General features: G+C 40.6%; 1 protein-coding gene across 4 annotated transcripts in view; it reads left to right on the plus strand.

The window, feature by feature from the left end:
• TTC28 (tetratricopeptide repeat domain 28) overlaps positions 1 to 15,108 on the plus strand; it is a 651,841-nt gene that overhangs the window by 481,151 nt on the left and 155,582 nt on the right. For all 4 annotated transcript variants that reach the window (XM_036874395.1, XM_036874394.1, XM_036874393.1 and 1 more), the window contains one exon: positions 3,174 to 3,681. In XM_036874395.1, the coding sequence (XP_036730290.1) occupies positions 3,174 to 3,681 (508 nt within the window). The remainder of the gene's footprint in view (positions 1 to 3,173; positions 3,682 to 15,108) is intronic.

Raw genomic sequence — 15,108 nt, forward strand, 5'->3', positions numbered from 1 at the left:
CAGTGTGAACCTTAGTGGCAAGTGCAGCATCTGCTTGAGGTGGGGCCTGTGTTTCCCTGTAGATAGTGGGTCTTCAGATTCTCCTTAACAGCCTGAAACCATGTTTCAGATCTAAGCTTATTCCACAGGAACAGGAACAAAGGCAAGTGATTAATTTGTAATTCACTTAGCTGATAAATATCATCACATGTTATTTGCCCAGCAGCTGTAAAACACTGGACTTCATTTCCTGTGGCAACTGATAGGAATATAGATGTTTGGTTGTAATGACTGATGTTTTTGGTGCTGTTACTAGCTTCTGCTTGGTAACAGAGCTCAGCCCAGCCGGCCTGCAGTCATAAAACATCCATCCACACCTTAGTGATGCATTTACAGAGAACTTTACAGTTTACTCAGGACACTCACTTGCACTGCTTCATATGATCCCATCCTAACCTTGGAAAGTACATACGCTGTCATTATCAGAACAGTTTACATATAAAGAAAATACAGGTGAAGAAGTGAATTGACTTATCAGGGTTACACAGCCAGGGCCTCTGACTCTAAATTCTATTCCATTCTTATACTACATCAAGCTGCCTTTCTAGTTTCAGAGGCTATGATGTGTGCTTCATAAACTATATTGACCTTTCTAGAGTTGCTGGTTTCCAGGACACCTGCATGAAGAGTCCCAGCCTGATAGCGCTGCCTGTAACTGGAAGGTGCCAGGGAAGAGCTAATGCAGTAGTCCTTCCCTCTTTCCTCACAGCCCTAGAGGGGAAATGCCCCAATACTCCCTTTCCTTATGTTTGGGAGAGCTTCAGCAAATGAGCTCCTATGTCTCCCTGGCATTTACAGAAATGAAGAACCAGAAGCAGAAGATCCTTGGGCTGTCATTTGGAGTTGCCACATACCACAAGTTTCTAAGAACAGTGATGCCTGGGGTGCTGTGCCTGCCCCAGGCCTTATTAATCTATTCCCTGCAGTGTTCAAGGGCTCATTGCCTCCAACCAGATCTACTATTTGGAATTATCTAGTGAATTATTTATGGTTTACACATTTGACAGAGGCTCATGGCTAAGTTTGAAAACAGTTCCTGGGACGTAGAAACGTCTGTCTGGAAAACCAAGGCTCAGAGAAGTTAAATTTCTGAAGATCCCAGGGCTAGTAAACAGCAGTGCAGTTTTGAACCAAGGGTGTCTGATTCTAAGTCACACTAGGTCCATAGTGAAAGAGCCATGTGTTCTACTTTGAGGGCAACAAAGATTTGCAGGTGGGAGGGTTTGTGGACTGTGTCCTGCTCTCTAGCCTGGCTTGGGCACAGAAGGACCTCAGAGAGTAAGGAGGGGAGGGCCAATTACAGAAGGAAAGGAAAGAGACTGAGTCCCCCGTCCTGCAGCAAAGGAGGAAAGGAGATTGTCGGGTGTGGGGAGGGGAGTTGTGAGGAGTAGAAAGGCCTATGTGCACTGTGCCAACAAGAAGTCTTAACCCCTGATCCTGAAGAGGTTCCCGAAGTAGGAACCTGAGGCCAGTACACGTCCAAGTGGCATGCTCTTGGGTGACATCATTGCTGCGTCTGCCAGAATCACATTGCTACAGGATTGTGATTTTCATGGAATTGTTTCTGCTCTCCACCACTAAAAAAAAAAAAAAAAACAAACAAACCCAAAAGTACATTTCTAAGTGTTTATTTCCTCTCTATTTTCCTCAAGCTTTTTGTTGGAACATCTGTGAAATGATAAAAGCAACTTAAAACTATATGGAACCTTTTGCAGATACACAATTTGCAAGCATTGTAAAGATGGTCAGTCTCAGTCATTTTGATCAAAACTGCTATTTTGCAGGCAAAGAAATAGGGTAGCAAATCACTCACAACTATGAAATATTAATAAAAGTGTTCTGAAGTGCACATAGAACACATCTGATAAAGAAATACCCTTACTCCAGGTGGGACGGCCTTCCCTTGTTGTTATTCCCTAGCCTGGAGGCCCTGGTGAAGATCACTTGCCTACTTGTGACAGAGTTTACCCTTTGTTCTGCCAGGATCACATATTCATGGTACGAAGAGGGAGCATCATGAAGAAAGGGGGCTACGTGGCTCTAGCTGTAGGCACGGTGTGAAGGAAGGGAAGGATAGGCAAGTTGTTGAATGAAAAGAAGCGCAGGAGAGCTCGGTGTAACTCCCTTTTATGTCTCTGCAAAGGAGTTAGAAACTAAAGACGAGAATCTAAGACTATCTGCACTTCGTAAGATTCTAGACCCCGTGTAACATCTCCTTTGTTATTTTTGTTTCCCTTTGGTTCACTATGCCAATATAGAGTCATTTTCATTAAAACCTTTAAGACAAAAAGGGCTCATGTTCTTTTCTTTAGACAAGAACTACTTGAGTGGCAAGCAGTGTGAGGGGACTAGGAAGATAGCATCTTTCTGCACAGAGGCTGGGGTCAGAAGAGAGCCTCTAGGCAAGAAAAGCAAAGCTCGAAGAGCAACGTGAGCCTAAAAAGGGGTGGTGAGGCCCCGTGGGGACTACCCCATTCAGAAATGTAGTTTTAACTCCCCTGTTATTTTCCTCTGGGGCTCATCTAATCTAAGCCCTCCACAGTAACCAGTACTGATGAAGTCACATTGAGGTAACAAAGATAAGAGAACAGGACCCTCCAGTGGGTCCTGGGTCACAAAATTATCAATCATCTATCTAAAAATCTCCCTTGCCGTTAATGTATCCATTTGCTTTGGGAGAAGACAAGAATTGAGAAATGCCCAGGGTGCAAAGAGCCTAGCATGGATTTCTCCTATGAATTTCCTATGCTATATTACATGTAATAATTAATTTTGATTTTCTTCAACATTTTCTTATACTGCAGAGGTTAATAGCTATTAACAGAGATATAATATCACAATATTAGAAATGTCAACTCTTTAAACTAAGATGAAGGTTATATGGCACACAACCTGTTTCTATGAGATTCGGTATTGAATGTTACTGATTAAATTGCCATTGTCTTTTATTAGGAACTTGCTGTTTGGATGTGCGCTTTTTCAGTTCTGCATAGGTCTGAGGACCACTGGTAGAAACACCATTAGAAATAGGATTGGATGGTTATGGGCAAACTCTCTAACATTTTATCTGCTGAAACAAACCAAAGCCATTTTCTGATGTGCTTTCTTTTCTCTGCCTTATCTTTTCTCTCCAGGCAGCTTCATCAGCCCTGAGCAGTCTGGGCCACGTGTACACAGCCATTGGAGACTACCCCAATGCACTGGCCAGTCACAAACAGTGTGTTCTTCTCGCCAAGCAATCCAAAGATGAGCTTTCTGAAGCCCGAGAACTCGGCAACATGGGAGCTGTGTATATTGCCATGGGTGATTTTGAGAATGCTGTGCAGTGCCATGAGCAGCATCTGAAGATAGCCAAGGACCTGGGCAACAAGCGAGAAGAGGCCCGCGCCTACAGCAATCTGGGCAGTGCCTACCACTACAGGAGGAACTTTGACAAGGCCATGTCTTACCACAACTACGTGCTGGAGCTGGCTCAGGAGTTGATGGAGAAGGCCATTGAGATGCGGGCCTATGCTGGCCTGGGCCATGCTGCCAGGTGCATGCAGGATTTGGAGAGGGCTAAACAGTACCATGAGCAGCAGCTGGGCATCGCTGAGGATCTCAAGGACCGGGCTGCAGAGGGGCGAGCGTCCTCCAATCTGGGTAAGGACAGGATTGCTTGCGGGACCCCGGGTCAGGGCCAAGGGCTGGAGATAGCTGGAGTAACCCACTATCTTTTACAGGAATCTGTGTGTTTATATTCAAAAGAATCTCCTCGTTGTGTGTGTTTTATATTTCCTTCAGATATATTTTCTTGGAGCCTGCCTGCTCTAAATCACAGGATCCTTTCTGTCATCACAGTGCTCTGAGGATTAGAACTCTGAAATACTGGAAAAACAAAACACCCCAACCTTTTAATCTGTCTAGAGAGAAGAGCGACCAGATTTATCTAATTAGAGAGAAGGGGGATGAAATGAAGAGACAAAGCTATGTTTGGTTTAAATGAAAGGGAAGCTTGCTAGGAAGTCATCAATGGAAGGGAATTTGAGAGGATTTTAGTGTAGAGGGAGTTCTTTACTTGGTGACTTTAACCCCAAAGGAAATGTATTTTTTCCCCTCAATGTATGTGTATTCACAAATGATGTTGATAGTTATAGTGTAAATGTAAAATTATTTTTTGAAAAATTTAAATAAGATAGATTTGCAGTCTATGTTTTGATAGTACTTGGTTACAGTTAAGATATTTATAGATTTGGGGGAATTTATATGGAATGGTAAGAGGCGGTAAGTATTAGTAACTGGCTACTTTTTAGAAGATATTGTTATCTTTTCTTGGTACCCAAACAGATGTTGGTACATAATGAATGAAAGGAACAGATGTGTTCAGAAGTATAAGCGGAACTCATCCGTGTGCCTGGAGCCCATGGTTTGTTATGTCCACAGGGACTCAGGGTGGGGAGAGGACAAGGAGACGGTGACCTTATTCGTATTAGTGTATGCTTAGCAGATATTAGTGGCAATGCACTGTAAAAGTCAGTCCCCTTTTCTTTTGTGACCTACAAAACCCTATTTCTCTTTATATAATTTTAGCACTACTTCTCCCTCCCCTCTACCTCCGCTTATTGTAACCATATGTTTCGTGAATATGGTTGTTAGAAAAAGTCTGGCAAATCCCTGGAGATGATGCTAAAGATGGTATTGAGATCAGAATGAGAATCTAGAGAGCCTGATAAAAACCATAGAAATAAGTTCTTGGTATGATATATTCATTCAACAGACTTCAAGTATTTATTGAATCATTACTATGTGCTGAATCCTGGAATAATTGCCTTACGTGATAGAGAAGTTTGAAAAAAAATCCTTGCCCTCAAAGAGCTTATAATTTAGTTGGGAAAATAAGATTAATACACAGGACAACAGTGTTAATGATGTTGTGTTGCCATGAAATTCCCAGAAGGGAGGCCCTGAGGGCTGGGAATAGTCTGGAAAGCTTCTTGGAGGAGATGACGCCCAGGTGGACCTTGAAGAATAGCTGAGGATTTGGCAGACAGGAAATGGGATGGCATTGATGACAAGGGGTATGTGAAAGAAGAATTTGATGCAATAGGTTGGCATATCTGAGGGATAATGGCATGATTAGCCTTCAGGAATGTGCTAGAGGATGGTAGAAGATTATTATGAAACTAGGCAAGGAATTGTTAGTGAACAGGAACTCCTGAAGGTTTTGAAATGTAGAAGTGAGAACATTCACTAGATATTTAAGGAAGACAAGTCAAGCAGTGGCACATAGGATAGGTTGGAGGGCTTGAAACCTGGAGTGCAGAAGGCTGTGCATATTGGATAATTCATATTTTCTCTATCATTTTGTGTCAGAAATCTATCATTTTGATTAGTTGTATTTATTTTCCAAAGACTTCGTTCATTTCATCTAAATTGTTGAATTTATTGGCATAAAGTTGTTTATAATAGTTACTTATTTTCCTTTTAATGCTTGTAAGATATATAGTGATATGTCCTCTTTCATTTCTGTTATTGGTAGTTTGTGTTTTGTACCTGTACTAACTCCCTCCCCCTTTTCTGGATCATTCTAGCTAGAGATTTATCAATTTTCTTGATCTTTTTAAAGAACCAACTTTTGCTTTTGTTAAGTTTTTTCTATTGCTTGTCTTTTTTTTTTAATTTATTTATTTTATTTATTTTATTTTTTGGCTGCGTTGTGTCAATTGACGGTGGCTTCTCTTGTTGCGGAGCACGGGCTCTAGGCACATGGGCTTCAGTAGTTGTGGCTCACGGGCTCTAGAGCACAGGCTCAGTAGTTGTGACGCACGGGCTTAGTTGCTCCATGGCATGTGGGATCTTCCCGGACCAGGGCTCGAACCAGTGTCTCCTGCATTGGCAGGAGGATTCTTAACCACTGTGCCACCAGGAAAGCCCGCTTATCTATTTTTTAATTTCATTTTTCTGGTCTCATTTTTATCATTTTCTTCCTGCCGCTTTCTTTGGGTCCTCTTTCTAGCCTCTCAAGGTTGAAACTTAGGTCATTGATTTAGACTTTTAAATTTCTAATACAAGCATTAAAAAATATAAAATTTCCTCTCTAAACACTGCTTTAGCTGCATCTAATAATTTTTGATGTATTATGTTTTTACCTTCATTGGGTTTAAAATATTTTCTAAAATTGTTTGTGATTTCCCTTTAACCCCTGTGTTGTTTAGAAGTGCTGTTTAATTTAAACATTTGGATTTCCTAGAAACTTTATTGTTATCAATTCTAGTTCTATTGCGTCAGAGAACATACTTTGTAGGATTGCAATAGGTGTCTCTACAGATGTTGTTTAGGTCTAGGTAGTTGATGGTGTTGTTCAGATCATCTTTGTCTTTTTTGATTTCTTTGTTTATATTTTGTCAGTTGCTAAGAAGGAAGCTGTTAAAATCTACAACTGTTAGTGTGGACTTGTCTGTTTTTCCATTTAATTCTGTGAAACATGGCTTCATGTACTTTGAAGCTTTCTCTTTGGGCAAATATTCATTTATGATCGTTTTTGTCTTTCTGACAGATTGGCCCTTTTATCATTATGAAATGTCCCTTTTTATCATTGGTCATGTCTTTTTTTCTTGAACTACTTGATCTGATACAAATATATCCACTCCTACCTTCTTATGCTTACTTTTTGTGTTTTCCATTTTTTTTCTGTCTTTACTTTCTATTTCTCGGTGTCTTTAGTTTGTTAACTGCAGATAACATCTAGCTAGGTATTGCTTCTTTATTGATTTTCACAATTATGGCCTTTTAATTAGAGCATTTCATCATTTAACAGTTAATGTAATTATTGGTTTTGTTGGATTTAGGTCTGTTATTTTACTGTTGGTTTTCTGTTTGTCCCATTTATATTTTGTTCTCTGTTCTTCCTTTCCTGCTGTCTATGGGTTAATTTAATCATGTAGATTTTATTTTTACTTGTCTATTTGCTTTTTAGCTCTATCTTTGCATTATTTTTTAATGGTTGCTCTAAGGATGGCATTATATATCCTTAACTTTTCATGGTTTACTTTGAGCTACCATTGTACCACTTCCTGTAAAATATAAGTATATGACCTTGTAGGTCCACTTACTCCCCACTCCCTGTACTTTATGCTGTAGTTGTCACATTTATTACTACACCTATATTCTTTTTAAACTCCACAGTACAATGTTAGTTGTTCTATTTTATATTACCATTTTAAATAAGAGGAAAAATAATGTTTTCTGTTTATCCACTTATTTATCATTTCTTGTAATTGCATTCACTCTTGAAGATATGAGTTTCCACCTGGTATTATTTCCCTTCAGCCTAAAGAACTTCATGTAGCATTTCTTGTAATGCAGGTCTGCTAGTGATGAATTCTCTTCATTTTGTTTACTTTAAAAGGTGTTTATTTCACCTCATTCTTGAAGGACATTTTTTGCTAGATACAGAATTCTGGGTTGGTAGATTTTTTTTTTTATCTTTCAGTGGCTTAAAGTAGTCTTTCGGCCCCCATTATTTCTGATAAGAAGTCAGTGGAATTAATAATCTGTATGGTGTATGCTAATTTTTTCTTGACAGTTCACAAGATTTCTTCTAAATACGGTTTTCAGCAGTTTATGATATGCCTAAATGTGGCTTTCTTTGTATTTTTTCCTTCCTATGGTTCTTTGAGCTTTTGAATCAGCACATATATATCTTTGCCTGAATTTAGGGAATTTTTACCTATTATTTTAAAAATACTTCTTTTTGTTCACTCCCTCTCTCCTCTATTTATGTCTCTGAATTACTTTGGGCCTTTTGATTTTGTCCTATATATTGCTGAGGCTCTGTTCATGTTTTTAATTTTTTTTCTCTGTATTCTTCAGATTTGAAAATTTCTGTTAATCTTTCTTCAAGTTCACTAACTCTTCTGTCATCTCCAATCTTCTGTTAAACCTATCTAGTGGTGCAGAGTTTGGGATTCCCCAAGACTACTCTCACTTCTGACATCAACAGCAAGCAAGGGTCACCCTCAGGTTCAGTAACTAGGAGGACTCACAGAATTCACTGAAAGTTATTGTTATACTCATGGTTATGGTTTATTACAGTGAAAGCATACAGATTAAAATCAACCAAGGGGGGTCTGGGCAAGATGGCGGAAGAGTAAGACGCGGAGATCACCTTCCTTCCCACAGATACATTAGAAATACATCTACACGTGGAACTGCTCCTACAGAATACCCACTGAACGCTGGCAGAAGACGTCAGACCTCCCAAAAGGCAAGAAACTCCCCACGTACTTGGGTAGGGCAAAAGAAAAAAGAAATAACAGAGACAAAAGAATAGGGACGGGACCTGCACCAGTGGGAGGGAGCTGTGAAGGAGGAAAGGTTTCCACACACTAGGAAGCCCCTTCGTGGGCGGAGACTGCGGGTGGCAGAGGGGGGAAGCTTCGGAGCCACGGAGGAGAGCGCAGCCACAGGGGTGCGGAGGGCAAAGCGGAGAGATTCCCGCACAGAGGATCGGCGCCAAGCAGCACTCACCAGCCCGAGAGGCTTGTCTGCTCACCCGCCGGGGTGGGCGGGGGCTGGGAGCTGAGGCTCGGGCTTCAGTCAGATCCCAGGGAGAGGACTGGGGTTGGCAGCATGAACACAACCTGAAGGGGTTAGCGCACCACAGCTAGCCGGGAGGGAGTCCGGGAAAAAGTCTGCAGCTGCCGAAGAGGCAAGAGACTTTTTCTTGCCTCTTTGTTTCGCGGTGCGCAAGGAGAGGGGATTCAGAGCGCCGCCTAAACAAGCTCCAGAGACGGGCACGAGCCGCGGCTATCAGTGCGGACCCCAGAGACGGGCATGAGATGCTAAGGCTGCTGCTGCCGCCACCAAGAAGCCTGTGTGCGAGCACAGGTCACTCTCCACACCGTCCCTCCCGGGAGCCTGTGCAGCCCGCCACTGCCAGGCTCCCGTGATCCAGGGACAACTTCCCTGGGAGAATGCACGGCGCGCCTCAGGCTGCTGCAACGTCATGCTGGCCTCTGCCGCCACAGGCTCGCCCCGCATCCATACCCCTCCCTCCCCACGGCCTGAGTGAGCCAGAGCCCCCGAAGAAGCTGCTCCTTTTACCCCGTCCTGTGTGAGCGAAGAACACACGCCCTCAGGCGACCTACACCCAGAGGCGGGTCCAAATCCAAAGCTGAACCCCGAGAGCTGTACAAACAAAGAAGAGAAAGGGAAATTTCTCCCAGCAGCCTCAGAAGCAGCGGATTAAAGCTCCACAAACAACTTGATGTACCTGCATCTGTTGAAAACCTGAATAGACAACGAATCATCCCAAATTCAGGAGGTGGACTTTGGGAGCAGGATATATTAATTTTTCCCCTTTTCCTTTTTTTGTGAGTGTATATGTGTATGCCTCTGGGTGAGATTTTGTCTGTATAGCTTTGCTTTCACCATTTGTCCTAGGGGTTGGTCCGTCTGTTTTTTTGTTTTTACTTAAAAAATTTTTTTTCTTAATAAATTTTTTCTTAATAATTTTTTTCTTAATTTTTATTTTAAAAAATTAAAAATTTTTTTCTTAATAAATTTTTTCTTAATAATTTTTTCTTATTTTTTATTATAAAAAGTTAATAAATTTATTTTTAAAAATTAAAAAAATTTTTCTTAATTTTTTTCTTATTTTTTATTATAATAGCTTTATTTTATTTTATTTTATTTTATCCTCTTTCTTTCTCTCTTTCTATTTTTTCTCCCTTTTATTCTGAGCCATGTGGATGAAAGGCTCTTGGTGCTCCAGCCAGGCATCAGGGCTGTGCCTCTGAGGTGGGAGAGCCAACTTCAGGACACTGGTCCACAAGAGACCTCCCAGCTCCATGTAATACCAAACAGCAAAAATCTCTCAGAGATCTCCATCTCAACATCAAGACCCAGCTTCACTCAATGACCAGCAAGCTACAGTGCTGGACACCCTATGCCAAACAACTAGCAAGACAGGAACACAGCCCCATCCATTAGCTGAGAGGCTGCCTAAAATCATAATAAGGCCACAGACACCCCAAAACACACCACCAGACATGGACGTGCCCACCAGAAAGACAAGATCCAGCCTCATCCACCAGAACACAGGCACTAGTCCCCTCCACCAGCAAGCCTACACAACCCACTGAACCAACCTTAGCCACTGGGGACAGATACCAAAAACAACAGGAACTACGAGCCTGCAGCCTGTGAAAAGGAGACCCCAAACACAGTAAGATAAGCAAAATGAGACGACAGAAAAACACACAGCAGATGAAGGAGCAGGGTCAAAACACACCAGACCTAACAAATGAAGAGGAAATAGGCAGTCTACCTGAAAAAGAATTCAGAATAATGATAGTAAAGATGATCCAAAATCTTGGAAATAGAATAGACAAAATGCAAGAAACATTTAACAAGGACGTAGAAGAACTAAAGAGGAACCAAGCAACGATGAACAACACAATAAATGAAATTAAAAATACTCTAGAAGGGATCAATAGCAGAATAACTGAGGCAGAAGAACGGGTAAGTGACCTGGAAGATAAAACAGTGGAAATAACTACTGCAGAGCAGAATAAAGAAAAAAGAATGAAAAGAACTGAGGACAGTCTCAGAGACCTCTGGGACAACATTAAATGCACCAACATTCGAATTATAGGGGTCCCAGAAGGAGAAGAGAAAAAGAAAGGGACTGAGAAAATATTTGAAGAGATTATAGTTGAAAACTTCCCTAACATGGGAAAGGAAATAATTAATCATGTCCTGGAAGCACAGAGAGTCCCATAACAGGATAAATCCAAGGAGAAACACGCCAAGACACATATTAATCAAACTATCAAAAATTAAATATAAAGAAAACATATTAAAAGTAGCAAGGGATAAACAACAAATAACACACAAGGGAATCCCCATAAGGTTAACAGCTGATCTTTCAGCAGAAACTCTGCAAGCCAGAAGGGAGTGGCAGGATATACTTAAAGTGATGAAGGAGAAAAACCTACAACCAAGATTACTCTACCCAGCAAGGATCTCATTCAGATTTGATGGAGATATTAAAACCTTTACAGACAAGCAAAAGCTGAGAGAGTTCAGCACCACCAAACCAGCTTTACAACAAATGCTAAAGGAACTTCTCTAGGCAAGAAACACAAGAGAAGGAAAACACCTACAATAACAAACACAAAATATTTAAGAAAATGGTAATAGGAACATACATATCGATAATTACCTTAAATGTAAATGGATTAAATGCTCCCACCAAAAGACGCAGACTGGCTGAACGGATACAAAAACAAGACCCATATATTTGCTGTCTACAAGAGACCCACTTCAGACCTAGGGACACATACAGACTGAAAGTGAGGGGATGGAAAAAGATATTCCATGCAAATGGAAATCAAAAGAAAGCTGGAGTAGCAATTCTCATATCAGACAAAATAGACTTTAAAATAAAGACTATTACAAGAGACAAAGAAGGACTCTATATAATGATCAAGGGATCCATCCAAGTAGAAGGTATAACAATTGTAAATATTTATGCACCCAACATAGGAGCACCTCAATACATAAGGCAAATACTAACAGCCATAAAAGGGGAAATCGACAGTAACACAATCATAGTAGGGGACTTTAACACCCCACTTTCACCAATGGACAGATCATCCAAAATGAAAATAAATAAGGAAACACAAGCTTTAAATGGTACATTAAACAAGATGGACTTAATTGATATTTATAGGACATTCCACCCAAAAACAACAGAATACACATTTTTCTCAAGTGCTCATGGAACATTCTCCAGGATAGATCATATCTTGGGTCACAAATCAAGCCTTGGTAAATTTAAGAAAATTGAAATCGTATCAAGTATCTTTTCCGACCACAACGCTATGAGACTAGATATCAATTACAGGAAAAGATCTGTAAAAAATACAAACACATGGAGGCTACACAGTACACTACTTAATAACGAAGTGATCACTGAAGAAATCAAAGGGGAAATCAAAAAATACCTAGAAACAAATGACAATGGAGACATGATGACCCAAAACCTATGGGATGCAGGAAAAGCAGTTCTAAGAGGGAAGTTTATAGCAATACAAGACTACATCAAGAAACAGGAAACATCTCAAATAAACAACCTAACCTTGCACCTAAAGCAATTAGAGAAAGAAGAATAAAATCAGCCAAGGGAAGAGGCACATGGTTAGAGTTCAGGAGAATTGTAAGCACAAAGCTTCCAGTTGTGTCATGTATGGTGCTAACTCCTCCAAGCAGCAATATGTGACAGTATGCACAGAGACTCCCTTGAGCTTTCTTTTCCAAAGTTTTTATTGGATCTTGGTCACAGAGATATGGTTGACCATGTGCATGAGTGATCTTAGTTTCCTGCCCCTCTGGAGGTTGAGCTGAAAGCCCCCACTGTAAATCATACTGTTAGCATGGACTCTCTGGCATGGCCAACACCCTCAGGTAAACAAAGACTCTTAGGCTGGGCATTCTAAGGGCTTCGAGATTATCTCCCAGAGCCAGGGGCAAAGGCTGGACCTCTCTGGGCAAGGTTAATTCTTTACTGCATTGGTGCATTTTAAAATTTAGACATATATTTTTAGCTCTAGAATTTCCATTTGGTTCTTTTAATTAACATTTCAGTTTTTCTGCTAAGATTTATGTGTTTATTCATTACATGTGTATTTTCTTTCACATAACTGGCCCTAGTTATTACAAAAGATTATAAAACCTTGTCTGCTAATTCCAATAATCAATAGGGTCATCTCAGAGTTAGACCCTATTGATTGCCTGTTGTTGATGTTGTTGTTATTTTTTGTAACAGCTTGATTGAGATATAATTCCATAGTATACTATTTATACATTTAAGGTGTGTAATTCAGTGGTTTGTAGTATAGTCACAGAGTTGTGCATTGATTGCCTTTTGTTTTGAGTTGTTAGTCACGTTTTAATGTACTCTTTGAAAAGGGATTATATCCAACATTGTCAGTGATACTTTATAGAGACTCTGGATTCTGATATATTTCTGTTAATAGTATTGATTTTTGTTGTAGTTGTTTTACCAGTTAACTTGACTTAATTCAAGCTCCAAATTCTGTCTTCCCTGTGTTGGGCAGCAGCTGAAATCTCTGTTCAGGTCTTTCAGCTTGCTTAGATTTGGCCTTGCACATGCATATTTCATGAGTTAAACAGAGATTTGTGTAGAATTACAAATCCAAGGCTCTCCACTGTGGCTCTCTCTGGGATTTTTCCTTTGGTTCTTCAAGCCAGAAAGACGCTGTGTTTCTACCCGAGTTTTAACCTCACCACACGGCACTAATGGGGTTTGCCCTCTGGTCCCTGCCCCCGCACAATGTCCTCTGACATTTCAAAAATGGGAAACTTACCCAATGCCTTTCCCTTCTGCAAAGAGTCAACTCCAACCTCTCTACAGTTTCTCACTGCTTTTGGTTGCACTCCAGTGTTTTTAGATAAATTCCTCCCTGTGCTTCCTGCATGCTGGCCTCCTGCCCCCTCCATGCCAGCCCTCCTGCCCTGCCGCCTGTCAGACTTTATAGTTGTTATCTATAGGAGGGTGGCTCTGAAAGGAGGTACTCCTCCATTACTGGAAGTGGAATTCCTCCTATCCATGTTTAACCCATTGCAATTTGATTTGCACCTTTTGTCCCCTGAAAAAGATCAACAGTGATCTCCAGATGGCTCAGTTGAGAGATCTCTTGACAGTTCTAAATTTCCCTAATCAGTATGCAACATTTGGCAGCCTTTACTAAGTTTTCCTTGAAATTCTCTCCTCCTCTAGTTTCTGTGAAGCACCACTGTCCTGATTTTCTTCTTGGCTGCTCTTTCTGTACCATCTTCATTGGCTTTTCTTACCCTTCTTTTAAAAAAATGAACAATTTTAAAAGTTACAAAAACAGTACTTACTTTGGTAAAAATTCTTATGGTATGAAAGTGTATAAAGTAGAAAAAGGAGGTCCACCCCGGTCCACTCCCTTGCATACCTTCCCATGTCCCACTCTTCAGAGTTAAGTACTGTTAACAATTTGGTTAGACTCTTTCCAGACCTTTTTACTATGCACATAAACACGTGATAGTATAATCATATATGTAAATATACACGTGTGTACAGATTGTTCCTTTTTTAAAAACTTGGATCATAATATATGTGCTTTTCTGCCACCTGCTTTTTTTATTCCGCCTTCCCTCTTAGGCTTCCCTCTGTGTCATTATTCAGTTTCCCTACATTATATTTAATGGCTCTTTTCCATTGTATTGCCACTTGTTAAATGTGGGAGTTCTTGTATTTTGTTCCTTGATTCTTTCCCGTTCTTTCTTTGTATCTCTCTCTTTATCATTTTTACCACTATACCTTCAACTACTGCTTCAATGTCCATTGTTTCTAAATCTATATTCACCAGCTCTGACCTGCTGCCTGAGATCATTTTCACATTTTCATATGCCTAGTAGATGCTTCGTCTGATTTTCATGCTGATCAGTCCAAGTTTGTGAGTTCAAGTGTGAAATATCTTTTTCCTAAATTAACTGCTTCTCCTAGCTTTCCTTATTCTGTTGATGACAGGCCCATTCTTCTAGTTATCTCTATTAATTCACTATTGCTGCTGTAACAAATTGCCATGAACTTAGTGGCTTCAAATAACACAAATGTTTTCTCTTACAGTTCTGGAGATCAGGAGTCTGAAATCAATTTCACCAGGCTAAGGTCAATGTCAACAAGCCTGGTTTCTTGGCTCTAGGGGAGAATCACCTTCTAATGGCTGCCTGTATTCCTTGGCTTGTGGCCTCTTCCTCCAACTCCAGAGTGCATCACTCCAATCTCTGCTTCTGAGTCATCACATTGCCTTCTCTTCTGTCCTAACTCCTCTTGTATCCCTCTTAAAAATAAAAGACTGTTGTGATTACATCAAACCCACTTGAGTAATCCAGAATAATCTTCCCAAAATCCACAGTTTAATCACACCTCCAAAATCCCCTTTGTCATGTAAAGTAACATTCACAGGTTCCTGGGATTAGAATGCAGAGATTGGGGGTGGGGGAGCGGGAGGATCATTCAGCCTGTTATAC

Source organism: Balaenoptera musculus, chromosome 14, assembly GCF_009873245.2.
Source record: "Balaenoptera musculus isolate JJ_BM4_2016_0621 chromosome 14, mBalMus1.pri.v3, whole genome shotgun sequence".
NCBI lineage: Eukaryota > Metazoa > Chordata > Mammalia > Artiodactyla > Balaenopteridae > Balaenoptera > Balaenoptera musculus.